At 39.9% G+C, this 18127-nt stretch overlaps 1 protein-coding gene across 1 annotated transcript; it reads left to right on the forward strand.

The window, feature by feature from the left end:
* Positions 1-11558: 11558 nt before the first annotated feature.
* LOC149567259 (uncharacterized) lies at positions 11559-12398 on the forward strand. The gene is made up of 2 exons (XM_089816621.1): positions 11559-11862; positions 12091-12398. The coding sequence occupies exons 1-2, from the start codon at positions 11559-11561 to the stop codon at positions 12396-12398; spliced, it is 612 nt and encodes a 203-aa protein (XP_089672747.1).
* The last annotated feature ends 5729 nt before the right edge of the window (positions 12399-18127 follow it).

Raw genomic sequence — 18127 nt, forward strand, 5'->3', positions numbered from 1 at the left:
AATAACTCTTACACGTCTTGACCTCTTTGTACATGCACTTTTCCACATCACCAAGACACAACTTATAATGTACTCTCATCTCTATTGGACCTCCTCCTCAATACACAACCTATATGACCTCCTTCTCTATCTACTACTCTACCAGTCTAATAGAAATAATACTATGTTGACATCAAAGAAAAACATTGTCATGAATGCAATATGCCAATCATGCTAACAAAATTTCCAATTCTTAGGATACTCCCCCAAAGGAATACCATTAGCATTAATGCTAAAAATCTCCCACTTTGGCATTGATGGCAACATAGATGAAAAACATCTAAGTCCCAAGAATACCAAATCCAACTCTATTGTTGATGATGCTCTTTTCTTTTCAAATCCTCTTCATCAATCAAATATGAAACTTACAGGATCAACTCTCTATCTATATTTACTCATTCTTACAAGATGGACATCAAGTGTTCACACTTATCTCCTATTGATATAACTCAATGTTTCTCCCCATTAACATGAATCTATCCATGAAAAATTCTCTCTCATACATACTCTTCTCCATATACATCTCTCACATATTGTTAGAAGATGTTTTTCATACAATATCTCCCCCATTGACTTCAGTGACAAAGGCATCATTTTGTCAACTACTCAAATTATTTAACCTAATCAAGTGTCCAAACACACTATTTTATACTAGTTGCTAAGACTCCTTGATGGATCTTCTCATCATAGATACTCCCCCATATAGGAAACATCAACATTCAATCCAAATACATAGTAGTGCTCTCTACTACTAGACTGATGCACTTTCTACATCATCTACTCAGAAGTAGGCAGGGGCATAACCCCAAGCATACCTCACAAATACTCAAATGTATCCTTAGAAAAATGCTTTGTAAAATGTCTACAATATACTCTTTTGTATTCACATACTCTAATCTAATTTCTTTCTCTGCAACTTTCTCACTCAAAATATGATACTTAATAGATATATTCTTAGTCTTAGAATGTCACACAAGATTCTTAGACATACTTATTGTGCTTGTTTTATAAAAATGTATGATAATAGGTTTTGAAAACTCTATCCCAATGTCCTGCAATATTTTTTTCATCCACATGATCTGATTGTAGTTTTTTGTTGCTACTACATAATCTACTTTTTTTGTACTCTATGAGATACAGTCTTCTTTCTTGCTTAGCCAAGAAACTAATCTTCCTCCAAGGAAAAATGATCCACCCCTAGTACTCTTTCTATCGTCCATTCTTCCTATCCAATCTACATCATTATATGCACACAAAGTAAAGTCACTTGATTTTTCATACCACAAGTGAAAATTAGGTGTTCTCTTCAAGTATCTAAATATTAACTTTACTATTTCATAATGTGACTCTCTAGGATCTACTTGTAATCTTTAAACTATACCAACCACATTTGTTATATCTAGTCTGGTGTGAGTCAGATATTACAAACTTCTAATCATGGATATGTACTTCTTCTACTCAACTATAGGATTTTCATCTTTTCTAAATAAATTACAACCAATTATATAGGTATGCCTATAGGCTTACAAATTTCCAAGCTAGGTATTTTTAACAAATATATCAAATACTTAGTCTATGACAGGAAAATACCATCATTGTTCTGTGCAATTTGTAGACCTAAGAAACATTTCATTTCGCCAATCATACTCATCTCAAATTCATTTTTCATTTCATCAAAAAATTTGTCACTCGATTCATTATTACCTCCAAAGATTATGTCATCCACAAATATCACAATGATCAACTATCCATTCTCAATTTCTCTCAATACAAATTACTATCTATGGTACCTTTAGCAAATCCTAACTTTGACAAATACTTGTCTAATCTTGCATATTAAGTTCTAGGTACTTGCTTTAGTCCATTCAAATATTTCTTTAGTTTACATACCATATCCTTTTCTTTTTTCAAAGGAAATCCTTTAGGTTTCTCAATGTAGACATTGTCTTCAAGTTTTATATAAAAAATGTTGACTTTACATCCATCTGATACACTTTGAACTTTTTACTTATTGTATAAGAAAATAACTTACTGCTTCAATTCTGGAAATAGGGGAAAATTTCTGTTCATAATCTATACATTCTTGTTTTGAACATTCTCTTCATATCAATTTTTCTTTATTTCTCAAAACCTTACCTTGTTCAATCATCTTATTTCTGAAGACCTATTTAGATCCTATAATCTTTAGGTCTAGGAACCAATTCCCATGTCTGATTCTTCACAATATGATCTAGTTCTTCCTCCATCTCTTGAATCCAATGATCATGCTTGTATATCTCATCTACATCTTTGGTTCAACTTAAGAAATTATACAAAATTCTTTTCCTGTACTCTATTTCTTGTCATAACTCATTTTTCCTTACTTCCAATAATCTAATTAGTAGGGTGATTCTTCTTCAAATTCCTATAGGTGTAGGCATTAATAACTCAACTCTTAATTCTTATGTAGGTTCAAATCTTGGTTCTTCTCTTTTTCAACCACTTGAACATCATTTTGAAAATCATTGTTAGTCTTAAAGAAAGTTTCAACATTTTCTATGATAGGCTTAGGATCAGCGTCTTCTTCATCATAATTATAATCTAGCATTCTTTCTTTAACTCAACTTTTTAATCCAATTTCACATTTGCGAGCTCAATAATAGTCTTAGTTCTTCGATTAAAATATCTATACAATTTGTTTTTAATGAATAACCAAGGAACATACCCTCATTACTTCTTGCATCAAACATACCAATATCATCATCTCTCTTTATGTAACACTTACTTCTAAAAATTATGAAATACTTCACTAAGGGTGCATGTCCAAACCATAATTCATGGAAAGTCTTGTTTGTACCTTTTATGATCTACACTATTTTTATTATGTATATAATTGTATTGATCACTTCACTCTAAAATGGATTTGATACATCATTCTCAAACATCATGGCTCTCGCTGCTTTTGTTATAGGCCTATTTCTTCTTTCAATAATTTTATTCTACTCAAGAGTCTTAGGTGTTGATTGATGTCTCCTAATGCTATTCACTTCAGAAAAAGTGTTAAATTCATTCAACATAAATTCTCCACCTCTATTTGATCTTAAACATTTAATCTTAACTCAAGATTCATTCTCAACTCTATTTTTAAACAACTTAAACTTTTCAAATACCATATATTTTTCTTTAAGGAATGATACACACATCATCCTAGTAAAGTCATCAACAAAAATCATGAAGTACCTTTCATCATAGAATCCTCTTGTCCTAGTAGGACCACTTAGATTTGTATGAACAATCTCCAAGTTTGCTATAGTAGAGAACTTTTACCTAGGAAAGGAGTTTTTTTTTTGCTTAGCCATAACAAATTCTTTGTACACAACATTAGTAGGCTTCAAAATTTTAGATAAATCTCTAACAAAAAATGTACTACTAGCCTTCACAATATTATCAAAGTTTATATGACAAAATATTCTATGCCAAAACTGACTTTTATCCACTTTTGCAACCAAACATGTCATCTTTGTAGGGTTCAAGTGAAAAATATTACCTCTAGATTTTGTACCAATGCCAATCATCTTACCATCTTTATCCATGATAATGCATGTTTTCTCTTTGAATTATAACTGATATCCCATGTTAATCAACTATCAAAAACTCAATAGGTTATGCTTTAATCCATTAAAAAATTAGACATCATTTGTGTTAGTATTTTCATCAAGAGTAATATATCTTATTCCCTTGATATGACAAGATACATTGTTACCAACTTTGACAATCCCCCCATTATGACTACTAAACTTAATAAATTTATTCATTTCACCAATCATATGATGTGAACAACCACTATCTATGATCCAATTAGCTTTCTTTTCAACCTATGAAACTAAGGCTTTCTCTTCTCTATCTTCCTTTTTTATAGCTACAAATCCCAACTCATCATCACTTTCACTCTAAACTCTTTCATTAGATTCATCATCTTCATTTGCATACAAAGAATCTCTAGGTCTTCTAGACTTGAAATTATTCTTATACTTTTTCTCTCTTTTAGGACACTTAGAAGCATAAAGACCAAATTCATTGCAAGTCCAACATTTAAAGATTCTTTTACTATTTGGTTCTCTCCATACAAATAGGGAAATTTCTTCTTTAGTCCTTCTATCCTCCTTAGATCTTGATCTGTTGCTACTAGCATAGTCTCCACTAGTGCTTGCACTTCTTAGCAGAGAAGGGTGAACATGTAATGCACTTAAATTTATTTCCACTCTATGTAAAATTCTTGATTGCTTCAAGCTAACCTCTAATGCTTCCAATCTTCCAAGAAGTGTCTCTCTGGTAAACTTCTTATTGAGATTACATGCGTTGCACCCATTGCATAATATTATTATATAGTATTATTTTATTTTATTATTTAATGTTACACCTAAGACCACCTACATGTTATTCCCATGGGATATACTTGATGAGTTGTAATGTAACATTGTGATAATATTTGATGTACTTATTTAATATTGGGAAAATGAATTAAATGTCCAATATTAAATGTGGGGTCAGATGGTTAAGTAGCACATGGTTTATGTAATACTACTTGATGGTTTTGTGGGACTTACTACTAGATAAGAAACCACAATACAATTGTAGATACAAGATAAAATGTGAAAAGACAATAGTTGAGCAAGACAAGGCTTGATAGGTTAGCCAAGGGAACATTTGTGAAGGTTAGAAGCATGGCATGGGATGTGTGGATTCGTGCTTGTTCACATAGATTTCTTGGTTGTGGGTATGACTTTGAAGGCTTCCATGGTTGTATTGCAATGGTCTTTTTGGTGAATAATACATGGTGATGGATGCTTTTGGAGGCTGAGTTTTTCTCTTAATGAGGGTTTTCTAAGGTATATCTTGTGTCACATTTTTTTTTGGGTATGTTCTCTATTCTCTTGCATGTGTATTTCAATTGCATATTTATTTCAGATCTATTATGGGTTATGTGGAAATGGTTATATTTTTTTGCAACTTTCCTTACAAGTGGTATCAGAGATATAGTTTTATTATTGTAACCCTAGATTGAATCCATAGGAATGTATGGGATGATAAAAGAAAGGGCAAGATATATGCATTTCATAGGTTGTTTATTATAGATTTGAGGGTTTTGGATTTTCTGTTATGATGGGATGTTGGTATATTTTAAGCATGTGAAATTGTTGGTCAAAATATTTTTTCAGATATTTCATTTAAATGAGGGTTTTAGGGGGTAGCTTGCAGAAATGACCTCCTAGGAAAAAATAGACCTCACCATTGAATTTGGGTCAATGTTTTCATAAATTTTGACATATACCATGTCCTAGTTTGGCCATGTTGAAAGGAAATGAAAGAGTTTTTTAGTTTCATCCTATGGTGGTTGTCAAATTTATGTTGGAATATTCAAATAGGAATAATACTTATGAGAGGTGGGGGGGTGAATCAGAAGTATCACACTTTAACCAATAAAACTTTTAACTGAAAGTAAATTGCATGCATGTAAATACATCAGGTAAACATGAAATTAAGACATGCATCAACAACACATAACACTGGAATTTGATAACCCAAAAACCCTCTAGGAATAAGAAGGTAAAACTAGGGTGGGGATGATACCCACAAAAATTACTGCAACAATATTGTTCAACCACTTCTGATGGTCTTCCCTGTTAAAGGCCTGCCCTGTTAAACGCTTTACACTGTATTAATAGTGACCTGGTTAGAGGATTTGCAAACACTTTACATGAAGTGTCACCCTGTTAAAGGATTTAATCACCTATTTAAAGGATCTACGAAATAGCTGTTAAGCCAACCTATCACCATAGGATTTTCATTCTAATACAATTGCTAGAAAGTATTAGGTACAATGAACTTGCTAGATTACAATCCTTGATTGATGAATGTAGGCACTTGTTCTGCTTTCTCTGATCTTGATCCTTTGTGATCTGATAACCCTTGTTCTGAAAGTAGATTTCCTCATACACCCTTGTATATCCACTCGTATATTTTACAATAAAATTTCGTCTTCCTTATAAAGACATTTGAGGATTTAGGATTAGGTATGGATCTACGATCCATATTAAATCTCTATTTTTCGCTTATTATTTTGCACTTCTTCCATTGGTTGCATACCTTCATCATTTTTCTTATTGGCTGCATGTAGATTGCATAGGAAAGATAAAAGATTTGATCTTATCATTTAATCCTTTGTGATTTACCTTATGTTGGCTACAAAAAATGTTTGCATCATAGTTTGTGCAATTACAAACTCTTATGCTGATATTCTGAGTTACTCGGCTCCTGAAGCATTGTTGATGCTCAGCACATGCTGTTTCTTGGATAACTCGGCATCTAAACAAAATTGGCTTACTCGACACTTGTTTCATTTTTGTAATACTCGGCATCATCTATGACTTGACACTTGAATATCACTCGACTCTTTATTTTGCTCGGTACTTAAAGTCACTCGACATCTGTTCTTCACTCAACACCTAATCTTCACTTCGCATCGAAAAACTACTCGGCACATGAAGATCACTGGGCACCTGAAGTCTTTCTTGACTCTGAATTTGTTGTGGCTCGGCATACATGGTGTACTCGACTCCAATATAAAAAGTAGTTAAGTGTATTGGCACTCAAGTGTCAAAAACCATTATGAAGTTAACAATCTCCCCCTTTGACATGAGTGACAAAAACACTTAACTAACCTTATGAGTACATTTACTAATCGGTTTGGTATATACAGAGTTTAAATAAAACTTGATCAAAATTTGTAACTTATAATATATACCTCAAAAAAATTTTGTAACTCCCCTTGAGTTGATTGTGCCATTATGTGCCATTATCTACATATGCTCCTCCTTTTATCTTTTCTCCCCCATTAATTCATCTCATAATATCTGTATCTCCCCCTATTATGTTGTTAGCCGACTGGATGGCTCCGACAGTTTTTTTGTAGCCGACGGTCTGACGGTGTTTTTGTAGCTGACAGTCCAACGGTAAATAGTTTGTAGCGGATAGAATAATGGTGGCCGACAGACTCCTTTAGGAAAGTTTGATGGTAGTATTTATATCCCGTCTAGGATCATTGTAAATTATCATTCACTTACTATTGTGAATATTATTCTGCTATTCATGGTCATTATCTGTATGCGTTGATCTATTTACCTGTACGGTAAACATTTGGCGCCATTGCCTTATGAATCTGGAAGGTGGGAGGAATCAAGATTAATGCCAAATCAGCTTAACAAGGATCGAAATAAGGTGAAGGGAAAAGATGGAATCCGTATTGCGCAAGAGAATTTAATTCTAGCATAGCAAGCCGAACACCGACGAAGATTTCAGAAGATTGCCGATGGAAACCGAAGTGTGGAGGAATTGTTGGAGGAGACTCGGCAGCGGGTGGAATTGGTGGAAGAAGCATGGGAGGAGTTCTTGAATTTGTGTTTGCCAAGGGAAGAAAATTCAGATGGGAGAGCATCAACTCGCATGGCTCGTAGTGCCGACGGAGCACAAGCGTAGAGTGACCTCTTCGTCCAGGATAGACTTCTGCGAGAAAAAATTTCGGAGGATCCTCCGTCTTCACCAAGGGTTGCAACTGTCGACACCTCCAGTGTGGGAGTGCAGACCGCCAGTGTGGGAGTTCAAACTGCCGGTGTGGGAGTGCCGACCACTGTAGGAGTGCAGACCTCCAGAGTTATGGCAAGACCCAAAGAAAAGTTGCCGAAATTTGAAGGTGATGGTACAACCAACCCCCTCCGACATTGTAAGACATGCGAGACGATCTGGCGGGAAAATAGAATCATAGATGCCGACGAATGGGCCAGGCAATTTCCTGCAACCCTATGGGGTGTCACAATTGATTGGTTTTCAGATATGGATCCGCAGAAGTTGGATACCTAGGATAAGATTAAAAAAGAGTTCCTGGCAGAATTTAAACTCTTGCGGGACAATAATGAAATTGTAGCGGAGATTTTCAATACAAAATAGGGGAAGCACGAAATTGTCTGCGTCTATGCCAAGAGATTAAAAGACTTAATAAACAAAATGGAAAGCAAGCCAGCGGACAGATTGCAGAAAAGATGGTTTGTGGACAGCCTACACTCGAAATTGTGGAGGAAGATGAAAATTGTGCCACCGTCATCATATGCCGATGCTTATAACAGAGCACTGGACCTTGAAAGTGTGCAGAAGACAAAGAAGAAGAAAACCAACTCCTCTGACTCTGATGACGACGAATCTGCTGGAGATGATAGCAACGATGACGAAGGTAGTAACAAAAAGGTTCGTGCCTTACAGAAGGATATGGTTCGAATGATGGAGTTTAAAAATATGCAAAAAGAGCCAAAAGGTAATGAATTGTGGTGCACAGAATGTAAGACCGACGATCATACTAAAGGATCGTGTTCAAAGAACCAATTCTATGACATCTGTCAGATCATGGGACACTCAACAAAGGACTGCCCCTTTAACATGAAAACAAGAGGATCTCCATAGGTGCTTCTCACACAGGAGGCCTCCCCGTCAGGTAGTAATGGAAATATGAATGCCGTCGGCGCCACATCTGGAGGCTACAGGAATAATCGGCGTGGACAAAATAACAACAATAATAATACCAATACAAGCAGAAGCTGGATTCAGTATGATGCAAATGGACGACCAATTATTCAGTACAGAGCATGTAACTTGTGGGGACATTTTGCGCGGGAATGTCCATAAGCAAATACACCTCAACTATTGTGTTGATGGTGTGGACCCAACGACCACGACGACTCAAAATGTCCAAAATATGAAGTGAACTTGATCATGGTTGGAACCAGTAAGAGGAAGTTCTGGCCATTACGCGGCAACAAGCAAAAGGATACCCGGACCCCGCCGAAGAAAAGAAGAAGTTTGCGGCAGCACAGGTGGAGGTTGGTAGAGTATCTCAAGCAGTAACACCTTTGGACACCACCGCCACTTCAGTAAGGAATTCTGTAGAACAAAACATAGTACGATAAATTTTGCAAAGGCAGGTGCAAGTAAAGGTAAATAATTTTCTTCTCACCATGCCCCAACTTCGATCTGCTTTTTCAAATATGGTAGGAGAAGCAAGCCTCGAGAAGGAAAAGTCACCAGGAGAACCAAGTCGACGGAAAGAAAAGGAAATTTTTACGGGAGGAGAAGACCAGATGCTGCTGGCGCTGACATTAGGACGACACCCTGCAGTTGTTGAGATGGGGATACTTGGACATGTTCTCACAGACACCATAGTGGATGGAGGGTCCGGCGTAAATGTATTGCCAAAAGAAACTTGGAGGAAACTTGGACAGCCGACATTGTGGCCTCCCAGGTTTCAGCTACTGACCGCTGATCAACATGGAATTAAACCACTAGGTATCCTCATGGCACAACCGATAACAATTGGCACCCAGTCATTCCTCATGGATTTTGTGGTGATTCCATTGAAAAGGAAAGGCTATGATGCCATCCTGGGCTGCGAGTGGCTTATCGAAGCAAGAGCTCAACACAACTGGAAGAATAACACTTTATCCCTGGAAAGTAAAGGCCACTGATTCATCATTGATCTACATACCCAAATGGTACGGGAAGAGGCTCTATCATCAGATTCTGACAGAGAGGAGGATGAAGGTAGATGATGGATGGAACCAGATCAGGAGGGTGTCCTCCGATTGGACGGAGGAACAACGAATGACAACTTGGATTTTGTCAACAGTCTTTATCACTGGCAAATGGGGGACTATGAATTATTTCACAGCTGTAATGTTCTGTCAATTGAGAACGAATATCCAAAGGAGTTTACTAAAGTAAAGGAGGGGGAGACACCGTTGGATGTTACACCCGCCCATGCATTCAGTAAAGGACAGACAATTAAGTACAATGAAGCTCCACTGCAAACAATGAATTTGGGGGACGAGGCAGAGCCGAAGAACATACTAGTCGGAGATAATTGGGATCCAGTACTGAAGGCTGTGGCATTCGAGATATTTATGGACTACAAGGATGTGTTTGCATGGACATACAAGGACCTCAAAGGAGTACCACTGGAATCGTGTGTGCACTGCATTCCGTTGGTGGACGGAGCTGTACCTGTACGGAAGCGACCTTACAGGATGAATAAGAACTATGCCACACGCGTTATGGAGGAAATCAATCGGATGTTGGACGCTGGTATTATCTTCAAGGTACAGACCAGTGAATGGGTGTCACCAATAGTCATTTCCTTAAAGAAGGATACTATTCAGATCCGGATATGCATTGATTTCAGATGCCTGAATGCAGTAACAATCAAAGATCCTTTTTTGATTCCATTCACAGATAGCATTCTGGAGGAGGTCGCGGGACATGAAATCTACTCTTTTATGGACGGGTTCTCCGGATATAATCAGATTTCTATAGCAGAGGAAGATAAGTTGAAGATGACGTTTGTTGTTGAAGATGGGGTCTACGCGTACAATCAGATGCCTTTTGGGTTGTGTAATGCACTGGCCACATTCCAGCAGATTATACTGCATATCTTTGACAAGATGTCTGTGGGAAATTTTAAGGCCTTCTTGGATGATTGGTCAATATTTAGCACAGAGGACGGACACCTGGCAGCACTTGGTGAGTGTATGGAGAGATGTCACAGGGCCCGGCTAGCATTGAACCTTAAGAAGTGCCGATTCATGGTTCCACACAGCAGACTGCTCGGACACATTGTCTGTAAGGAAGGATTAAAGACAGATCCTGACAAGCCGTTAGATAAGCTAACATGCAAGGAAGAAGCATTTAGATGGGAGAAAGAGCAGGATGAGGCATTTGAAGGGCTAAAGGTACGATTGGCTACGACACCCATCTTGGCATATCTGGATTGGAATAAAGAGTTTCATGTTCATGTGGATGCCTCCAATTATGCGATCGGCGCAACCCTGGCACAAACTGGTAATCATGGATTAGATCATCCAATATACTTTGCCAGTCGATTGCTATCAAAGGCCGAGTGGAACTACAACATGACTGAAAGAGAAGCTTTGGGAATGGTTTATGCTGTGCAAAAATTTTGCCATTATTTGCTTGCTACACCGTTTGTGTTTTATGTTGATCACCAGGCCCTGTTGTACATGATTAACAAACCCGTCATCCAAGGGAGGATCAGCCGATGGTTGCTACTATTGCAGGAATTTACTTTCAAAATCATTGTCCGGCCAAGAAAGAAACACGTTAGTGCTGACCACCTGTCACGGATCAAAACAGGGGAACTAGCAGATGGTGTGAATGACGACTTCCCTGACGCACAGCTGTTTCAGATTGGGGTGTTGTCGGAATGGTACAGGAATATTGGTGAATACCTCTCAACAGGACATTTTCCCATGGGGATGTCACCAAATGATAAGCTCAAGTTGATAATCAGGAGTTGTACATTTCAATTAATCAATGGGTTGCTCTACAAAATGGGGCTAGATCATATTCTTCGACAGTGTGTGTTGGAAGAAGAGATACCGTAGGTTTTAAAAGAAGCACATGAGGGTCTCGCAGGAGGACACATGGGGCCTGACACCACTGCACGGAAGATATTGCTCGTAGGACTCTGGTGGCCGATGGTGTACAATGATGCATGGGAATGGGTCGTCGGATGTGACACTTGCCAATGGACTGGGAAGCTGCTGAAGAGAGATTTCATGCCACTTCAACCCTCTCGTGCGCAAAAACTTTTTGAGCGATGGGGACTAGATTTTATTGGACCACTGAGGGTGAGCAAGACTCGACGGTGTCACTACATCATTGTTGCAACGGAGTACTTGACCAAGTGGGTGGAGGCCCATGCGCTACTAGATAACTCGGCTGTCAGTACCACAAAATTTATTTATGAACAGATCATCACAAGGTATAGAATCCCATTACAATTAACAAGTGATAAGGGAGGTCATTTTGTTAATCATGTTATTTGAATGCTCACCACTCAGTTCAAGATTTATCATTCACTGTCGAGTCCATACTATCCAAGAGCAAACGGGCAGGTAGAGGCCACCAATAAAATTTTGGTATCCATCATCTACAAATCTTGCGCGGTGGAAGGTGCGGATTGGGAAGAGAACTTACTTGCTGCCCTCTGGGCGTACCACACGACATACAAAGTGACGACCGGACACACACCATTCCAGTTAATGTTTGGACAGGAAGCAGTGGTCCCTACAAAATTCATGATTCCAAGTCTCCGAATAGCGTTGGAAAACAAACTAGATGATGACGGAAGCCTACAAGAGCAATTGAATAATTTGAATAAACTGGAGGAGAAACGGTTGTTGGCACAGTGGGCAACAGAAGTGGCGCAGAACAGACGCAAACTCTGGCATGATAAGCATCTGAAATGTAGCAGATTTTAGCCGGGACAGTTAGTACTGAAGTATGACGGCCGTAATGAAATCAAGCCAAGAAAATTCAAAGTGCGATGGGTTGGACCATATCAGATCTAAGAAATTGGTAACACTAGGGCAATGAAATTGGCAACCTCGGACGGATAGGAGATAGCTCAGCCAGTTAACGGATCCAAGTTGAAACCATATCGTGTAAGGAAGTTCTCGCCATCATTGAATCCTTCCTTGTCGTCAGTACAGCACTCTTTGGCGGCGGCGGCGTCCAAAGATGCCCCAGGTACCCCTGTTATTTGAGGAATTGAAAAAAAAAAATTAAAAAAAATAAAAATAATAATAATAATTAAAAAAAAAAAAAAGAGAAAGAAGCCGCAGAAAGGCCTCGCAGGCAACACCTGCCCAAGGTTCCGCGGGCAAGTCTACCCATGGACAACACCTCCCGGAGGCCCCACGGGCAACACCTGCCGGAGGTCCCGCGGGCAAGTCTACCCACGGGCAACACCTGCCGGAGGCCCTACGGGCAATAGCTTCCACGAAGAAAATAAAGCTCCGCAGGCGTCGAAGAAGACAAAAAAGCTTCCGCGGGCAACAGCTTCCGCTGAAGAAATGCCTAAAGCAAATGTTGTCTCAAGGAACACAATCATTGTCAAATTTGCAGGGTTGAGCTTTGGAAAATTTTAAGCAAATGCAGCAAACAAGCGATCTCCAAGCTAATGGTAAATTCAGAGCTATGAAACAGGGTATGGAAATTCATTGACGCACAGTTGAAAATTGGTTTTTGTCAAGCTTTAGTTTCACATAGGCAGATAAGGGTGTCTTCATTCAACTCTCCCATGACCATGGAAACCATGAGGATGGTCTGAATTCCCTGACGACGGACAAGAAGAAAAACTTAGTCATGCTCCATCGTATTTTCAAGAGCCGTCGCATTTTCAGGAGAAAACTTATTACTTTGCAGCATGGTGGGAATAATTTGCTTTGCAGTCCGAATACAGATTGTCAAAAATCTGATGATATTCAATTGAGGGGGTTGTCTCATTCAGTTCTTCTTACAAAAGTGCACAGAAGTTTATGAGATTGTAGTGGCAGTCAGCGAAAGTTTGGTCACGAAGGTAGAGAGAGGAATTGAAACTAATGGTCCGTGAGAGAAGAAGATAAAGTCTCGCAGGCTCTCAAGCCATCACGTCTCCACCATAGGGGCCATGGGTAGAAAAGAGAATAGCCACGGGTTAAGAAACTTCAACCTCCTCCGTCAGTCAGAGTTTCTCCGTGGGAAATTTAAATAGCCGGTGCATGGTGTGAAGCTCTTCTGCGGCTCATTTTTTCCCTTCCATGGATGGAACTACGCGGATGGTTATTTAGCTAGCACTTCATTGGTTTGGCTTGCATGCAATAGGAGGAATAAACCATTTTTCTGCATGGAGTCAGCGGGCAAGCGGAAGCCATGGAAAAGTCAGTTGGTAGCAAATATGGAGAAGAATTCAAGAGTTTTGGCGTCGAGAATTTGAGTTGCAGGCCGCTCTGGTTCCAGTAGCAAGAAATAGAAGACCAAGGAAGAACTCACTTATCTCATTGTCCAGTTTGAGAGTCTTAGTGGAAGCGAATGCTAGAAGTGGTGGCAGGAGACCCTAGAGGTAGACCAGATTAAACAAATTTTGATGCAGGCACAGGTACATTGGGCTATTCAGCCTCTCATCTTTTCCATTCAGATGTTCGAATCAGTATTGCACACCATGATAGAGACATATAGTGTCCAGAGCAGAACAAGTACATTCTTGTACAAAAAGCAATGGATGACGGTGTCCTTTAAATCGAGAGATTTCACCAGGGTCTTCGACATTCCTGGCCCTGGCGGGAAGAAAGTGGAAATAAACAATCATAAAATGTCATAGGAACGAAAGGAGCATTGGATAGCTCTAGTATGCAGGGACCTTACACCCATGGAGAGGGAGGCAAGAGTTCAGGGGACAAGGTGCAGAGGGCTTCGTAGGGACTTTATTCGAGAGGGTCATTGGCATTGTATCATGGACGTCATCAAAAGCAGGTTGACAAGTGCCACCCAAGCTTCAGATATCGCATTGAAATAGATTGTGTTTATGAATGGTATTATATAGGGAGTGGTATATGATTGGGCCTCAGTGCTTGCCGACAGGATGGAAGAATTCATGACGCTCCAACATCGAACATTTTTCATGCCGCACCATGCCATCGAGTTGTTTCTAGAGGCAATAGCTAACCAGATCCCAATGGATGGCTTTGAGGCTCCTCTACGGGGCAAGTTGGCAGACGGGGAGCCTCCCATATTCTACTGGTGACACCTAGATATAGGAAGGTCAAGAGCTGGCCACAAGAAAGTACTCAGCGAATTAGCCCCTTTCGGAGAGATAGATAGCAGACGGGAGGGCACTTCGATGAGTGATGGGGCTGAATCTGTGGAAGAAGAGGAGAGCACATCGGCTAAAGTTGACGGTGAGACAGTAGGTAGTGGCCCACATTCTTTACCCTGCCTCATCTGTCAACTTCAACACACTTGACTACCTCTTCGACAATCATTCCGGCCTTTGGTCAGCGCCATGCCCCGGTTCTTATGACTCCTCCAGCGGAGGTAGATGTCCCACAGACAGTGGCAGAGGTGGTTCCACACGCAGTAATGGATGTCGTTCCATGGATAGTTGCCGAGCCACTGCCGACAGCTGTAGTGGAGGTGATTCCAGTTGCACCAGCGGATGTCACTGTCGCACAGTCACCACTACTACAGTCTGAGCCGCAGGTTCAGTTGGAGGTCATTGATTGTGATGCAGTGGTCATCGTTTCATCATCTTTTTTAGCAGAGGCTGAGACAGCACAACCAGTATCGAAGCCGAGACAACACAACCAATATCAAAGATGAACATGGAGCTTGCGCAGGTCGACCAACCAGAGGTGATGGATGGAGCTAGTGAGTTTCTGAGGCAGTAGTTCCGACTCACTCCGGCGAAGCGGGGTCCCTCCATTCAGTCTCCTAGGTGTTCAGAAACATGGCCAGCGGAACCCTAGCCTCCACTTCAGGAGGAGGGAATGCCACATGTTGTGGTTGTGCCAACAACACAGACATCGGCACTAGATGTGGGCATGGCTCCCGCTGACGAGGAGGGAAACAGTGATGCAGAATGGTCATTGGAGGCCTTCGCCAAGGAGGACTATGGGTCAGATGAGGACAGGTGCCGAGATTACCTTAGGACTATGAAATTTGCATTGAAGAAGGGCCATGATGTGGCAATTCAGGCCTTGACTCAGCAGAGGGAGTGGCACTTGATCAGAGCATATATCCGTGGGATTTGTCCTCAGCGATTGGAGACTTGCTTTATAGACAGGGGCTGGCCAGCAACGGAGATAGCTGAGATGCTGGAAGATTGGGCCACGGAGCCAGAATTGGGACCCATTGACACTCCTATGATGAAGCTGGCACATGAGGTTGTGGGACTGTAAAAATATGTTTACTACGGTCATCAGTGTGCGAAGGCAAACAGGGTTGCAGTAGAGCGATCATTCGCAGCTAAGACTGAGGCTAGACAGAAACTAGCCACCGACTTGGCCAACCAGCAGGTAGCATGGGCCATAGAGCGGGCAACACTATTGGTAGATTTGGCAGCCACGGTGCAAGAGAAGGACTTGGCTAAGCAAAGTACAGAGGCAACGGTTTGAGATAAGGATGCGACTAAGCATGAGATGCAGTTAACTAGGACGCAGGCCATGGACGCAACACTTCTTCTAAAGGAGGCCGTCGAAGTCAACTCTCAGATCCAGACAGATCTCCGCATCAGGACAGAATAGGTGTATGAGTTATGTCGCCAGCACCACACTTCTGGGATGCCTCCTACTCTCTAGTTTTTCTGTAGTCTATAAGTTGTCTCCTAATTTTGTAAGTCGTCAGGAGACGACTATTTTTTTTGGGGGGGATGGTGTTAGCCGACTGGATGGCTCCGGTAGTGTTTTTGTAGTCGACGGTCCGACGATGTTTCTGTAGCCGACGGTAAATATTTTGTAGCGGATAGAATAATGGTGGCCGACAGACTCCTTCAGGAAAGTTCGGCGGTAGTATTTATATCCCATCCGAGATCATTGTAAATTATCATTCATTTACTATTGCGAATATTATTTTGCTATTCATGGTCATTATCTGTATGCGTTGATCTATTTACCTGTACGGTAAAAATATGTCTCTTTTCTTCTCTCCCTTTTTTGACACTTATGTCAAAGAATGTTTAAGGGTTAAGACCATATTTAGCCAAAAATGTGTTGTTTACCTCCATAATCATCCTGAGAGCTGCATCCCAATTGTTTAAGGCAATTTCTAGTGACTTATGCTGGATGGCAGTCTCTGCAGCAAGATGAATAAGTCCATCTGATGTAGAAAGATTAGGGTCTTTCTTGAGAACAGTTTCAGCATAGACTTGCTCTTTATGGAGTATTTCTAAATGTGGGGTAATGGAGGACTGGAGCTGTATTAATTTTGCCTTGATATTGGCTTCTTCTGCTGTTAACACAACTATTTCCTTTTGAGTATGAAGCATCTGGGTAAAATGCTTCTCACTTTGAGCTAGATCTTTAGGTAGCTGCATGCTAGAAATATTTAAATTTGTTTCCAAGCTCATTATCTTTTGGCTTGTCTCCTATGTGAAGTATGAAAAGTCACACAACTTTTTGTACAATGAGAATATATTCTCAAGTACCTTTTTCACTTTGTCAATTAGCTTTGCCAATTCAACCTGGGAAAGGGCAATTTGACTTGATATTTTCTTGTTTACTTTTCCCTGGAATTTTCTTTCAGACCATTCCATAAGTTTTGCATTTGTCTCTTGGTCTTCATTTGTCACCTGGTCAATAATATCTGTCAATTGCTTCGTGCTATGCTTTGACTCATCTGGTGATTGCAAACTGAAAGCATCCATAAAGATGTCCTTAATCTCATGTAGTGTTTGCTTTTGTTTATACTCCTTCCTGAGTATCTCTTGTCTCTTTCTCCTATTTAGTGCTTCCTACACCTCATTTATTTGATCAATGGTTATAGTTTTTGAGTCATAACTTGGTATGACTCTCTCCTCATCTAATTTAGGGTCTCCATAGTGAAATACCCTTGCAACCTTTGTAGTACTAGATGTTGGTACAAATATTTGCAATGGTTGGTGTGAAGGAGTTCCCAAGGTAGGCAAATTTATTAATGTTTGTATTGCCTCCTGCTCTTTAGGGGTTTCCACTATTTTCTCCTCCTGTTGTCTTCTATCTTGATCAATTATGGTAATCTTAGGAAGTGCACCTTATGTTTGTGCTGTAGGATCAGATGTAATAGTCTATCCTATTTGTTTTGTTTGTTTTGCTTGTTTTTCTACAGTTGCACTTGACTTCTGTATTGTAGTATCAACTATGTCTGTTGAAATAACTGTTGGCATCTGAAGTGGACCACTAGTAGCTATAGAGATGATGGAAGGTGGTTCTTGTGGATTCACCTTATCTTTAACTGTGCTTTCTACTAGTTTTTGCAATTCATCCATACTGACCAATACTGGATCTGCACATAATATTGCTTGTTGTGTAGATTGGTCAAGGGTTCTTTTGAGATCTTTTGCAGTTAATGAATTGATATTCTGATCAGAAGTGTTAGGAACATCAATAATAGTTACAATCTCTGCAGGTGTGATGGATACATGAGGAGGGCTAGAGGGTGGCATTTGTGTGTCTTGCACACTTCGATCTGGTTGCTG

Source organism: Cupressus sempervirens, chromosome 3 (genome assembly GCF_028749045.1).
Source record: "Cupressus sempervirens isolate cs-2001-9-10 chromosome 3, ASM2874904v1, whole genome shotgun sequence".
NCBI lineage: Eukaryota > Viridiplantae > Streptophyta > Pinopsida > Cupressales > Cupressaceae > Cupressus > Cupressus sempervirens.

Excerpts from the sequence above, each read along its gene's own strand:
- LOC149567259 (XM_089816621.1), top strand. The coding sequence starts at position 11,559 with ATGGGGCCTGACACCACTGCACGGAAGATATTGCTCGTAGGACTCTGG. Across the intron at positions 11,863-12,090 it reads ACTAGATAACTCGGCTGTCA|GTGCGGATTGGGAAGAGAAC; the intron begins GTACCACAAAAT and ends GCGCGGTGGAAG.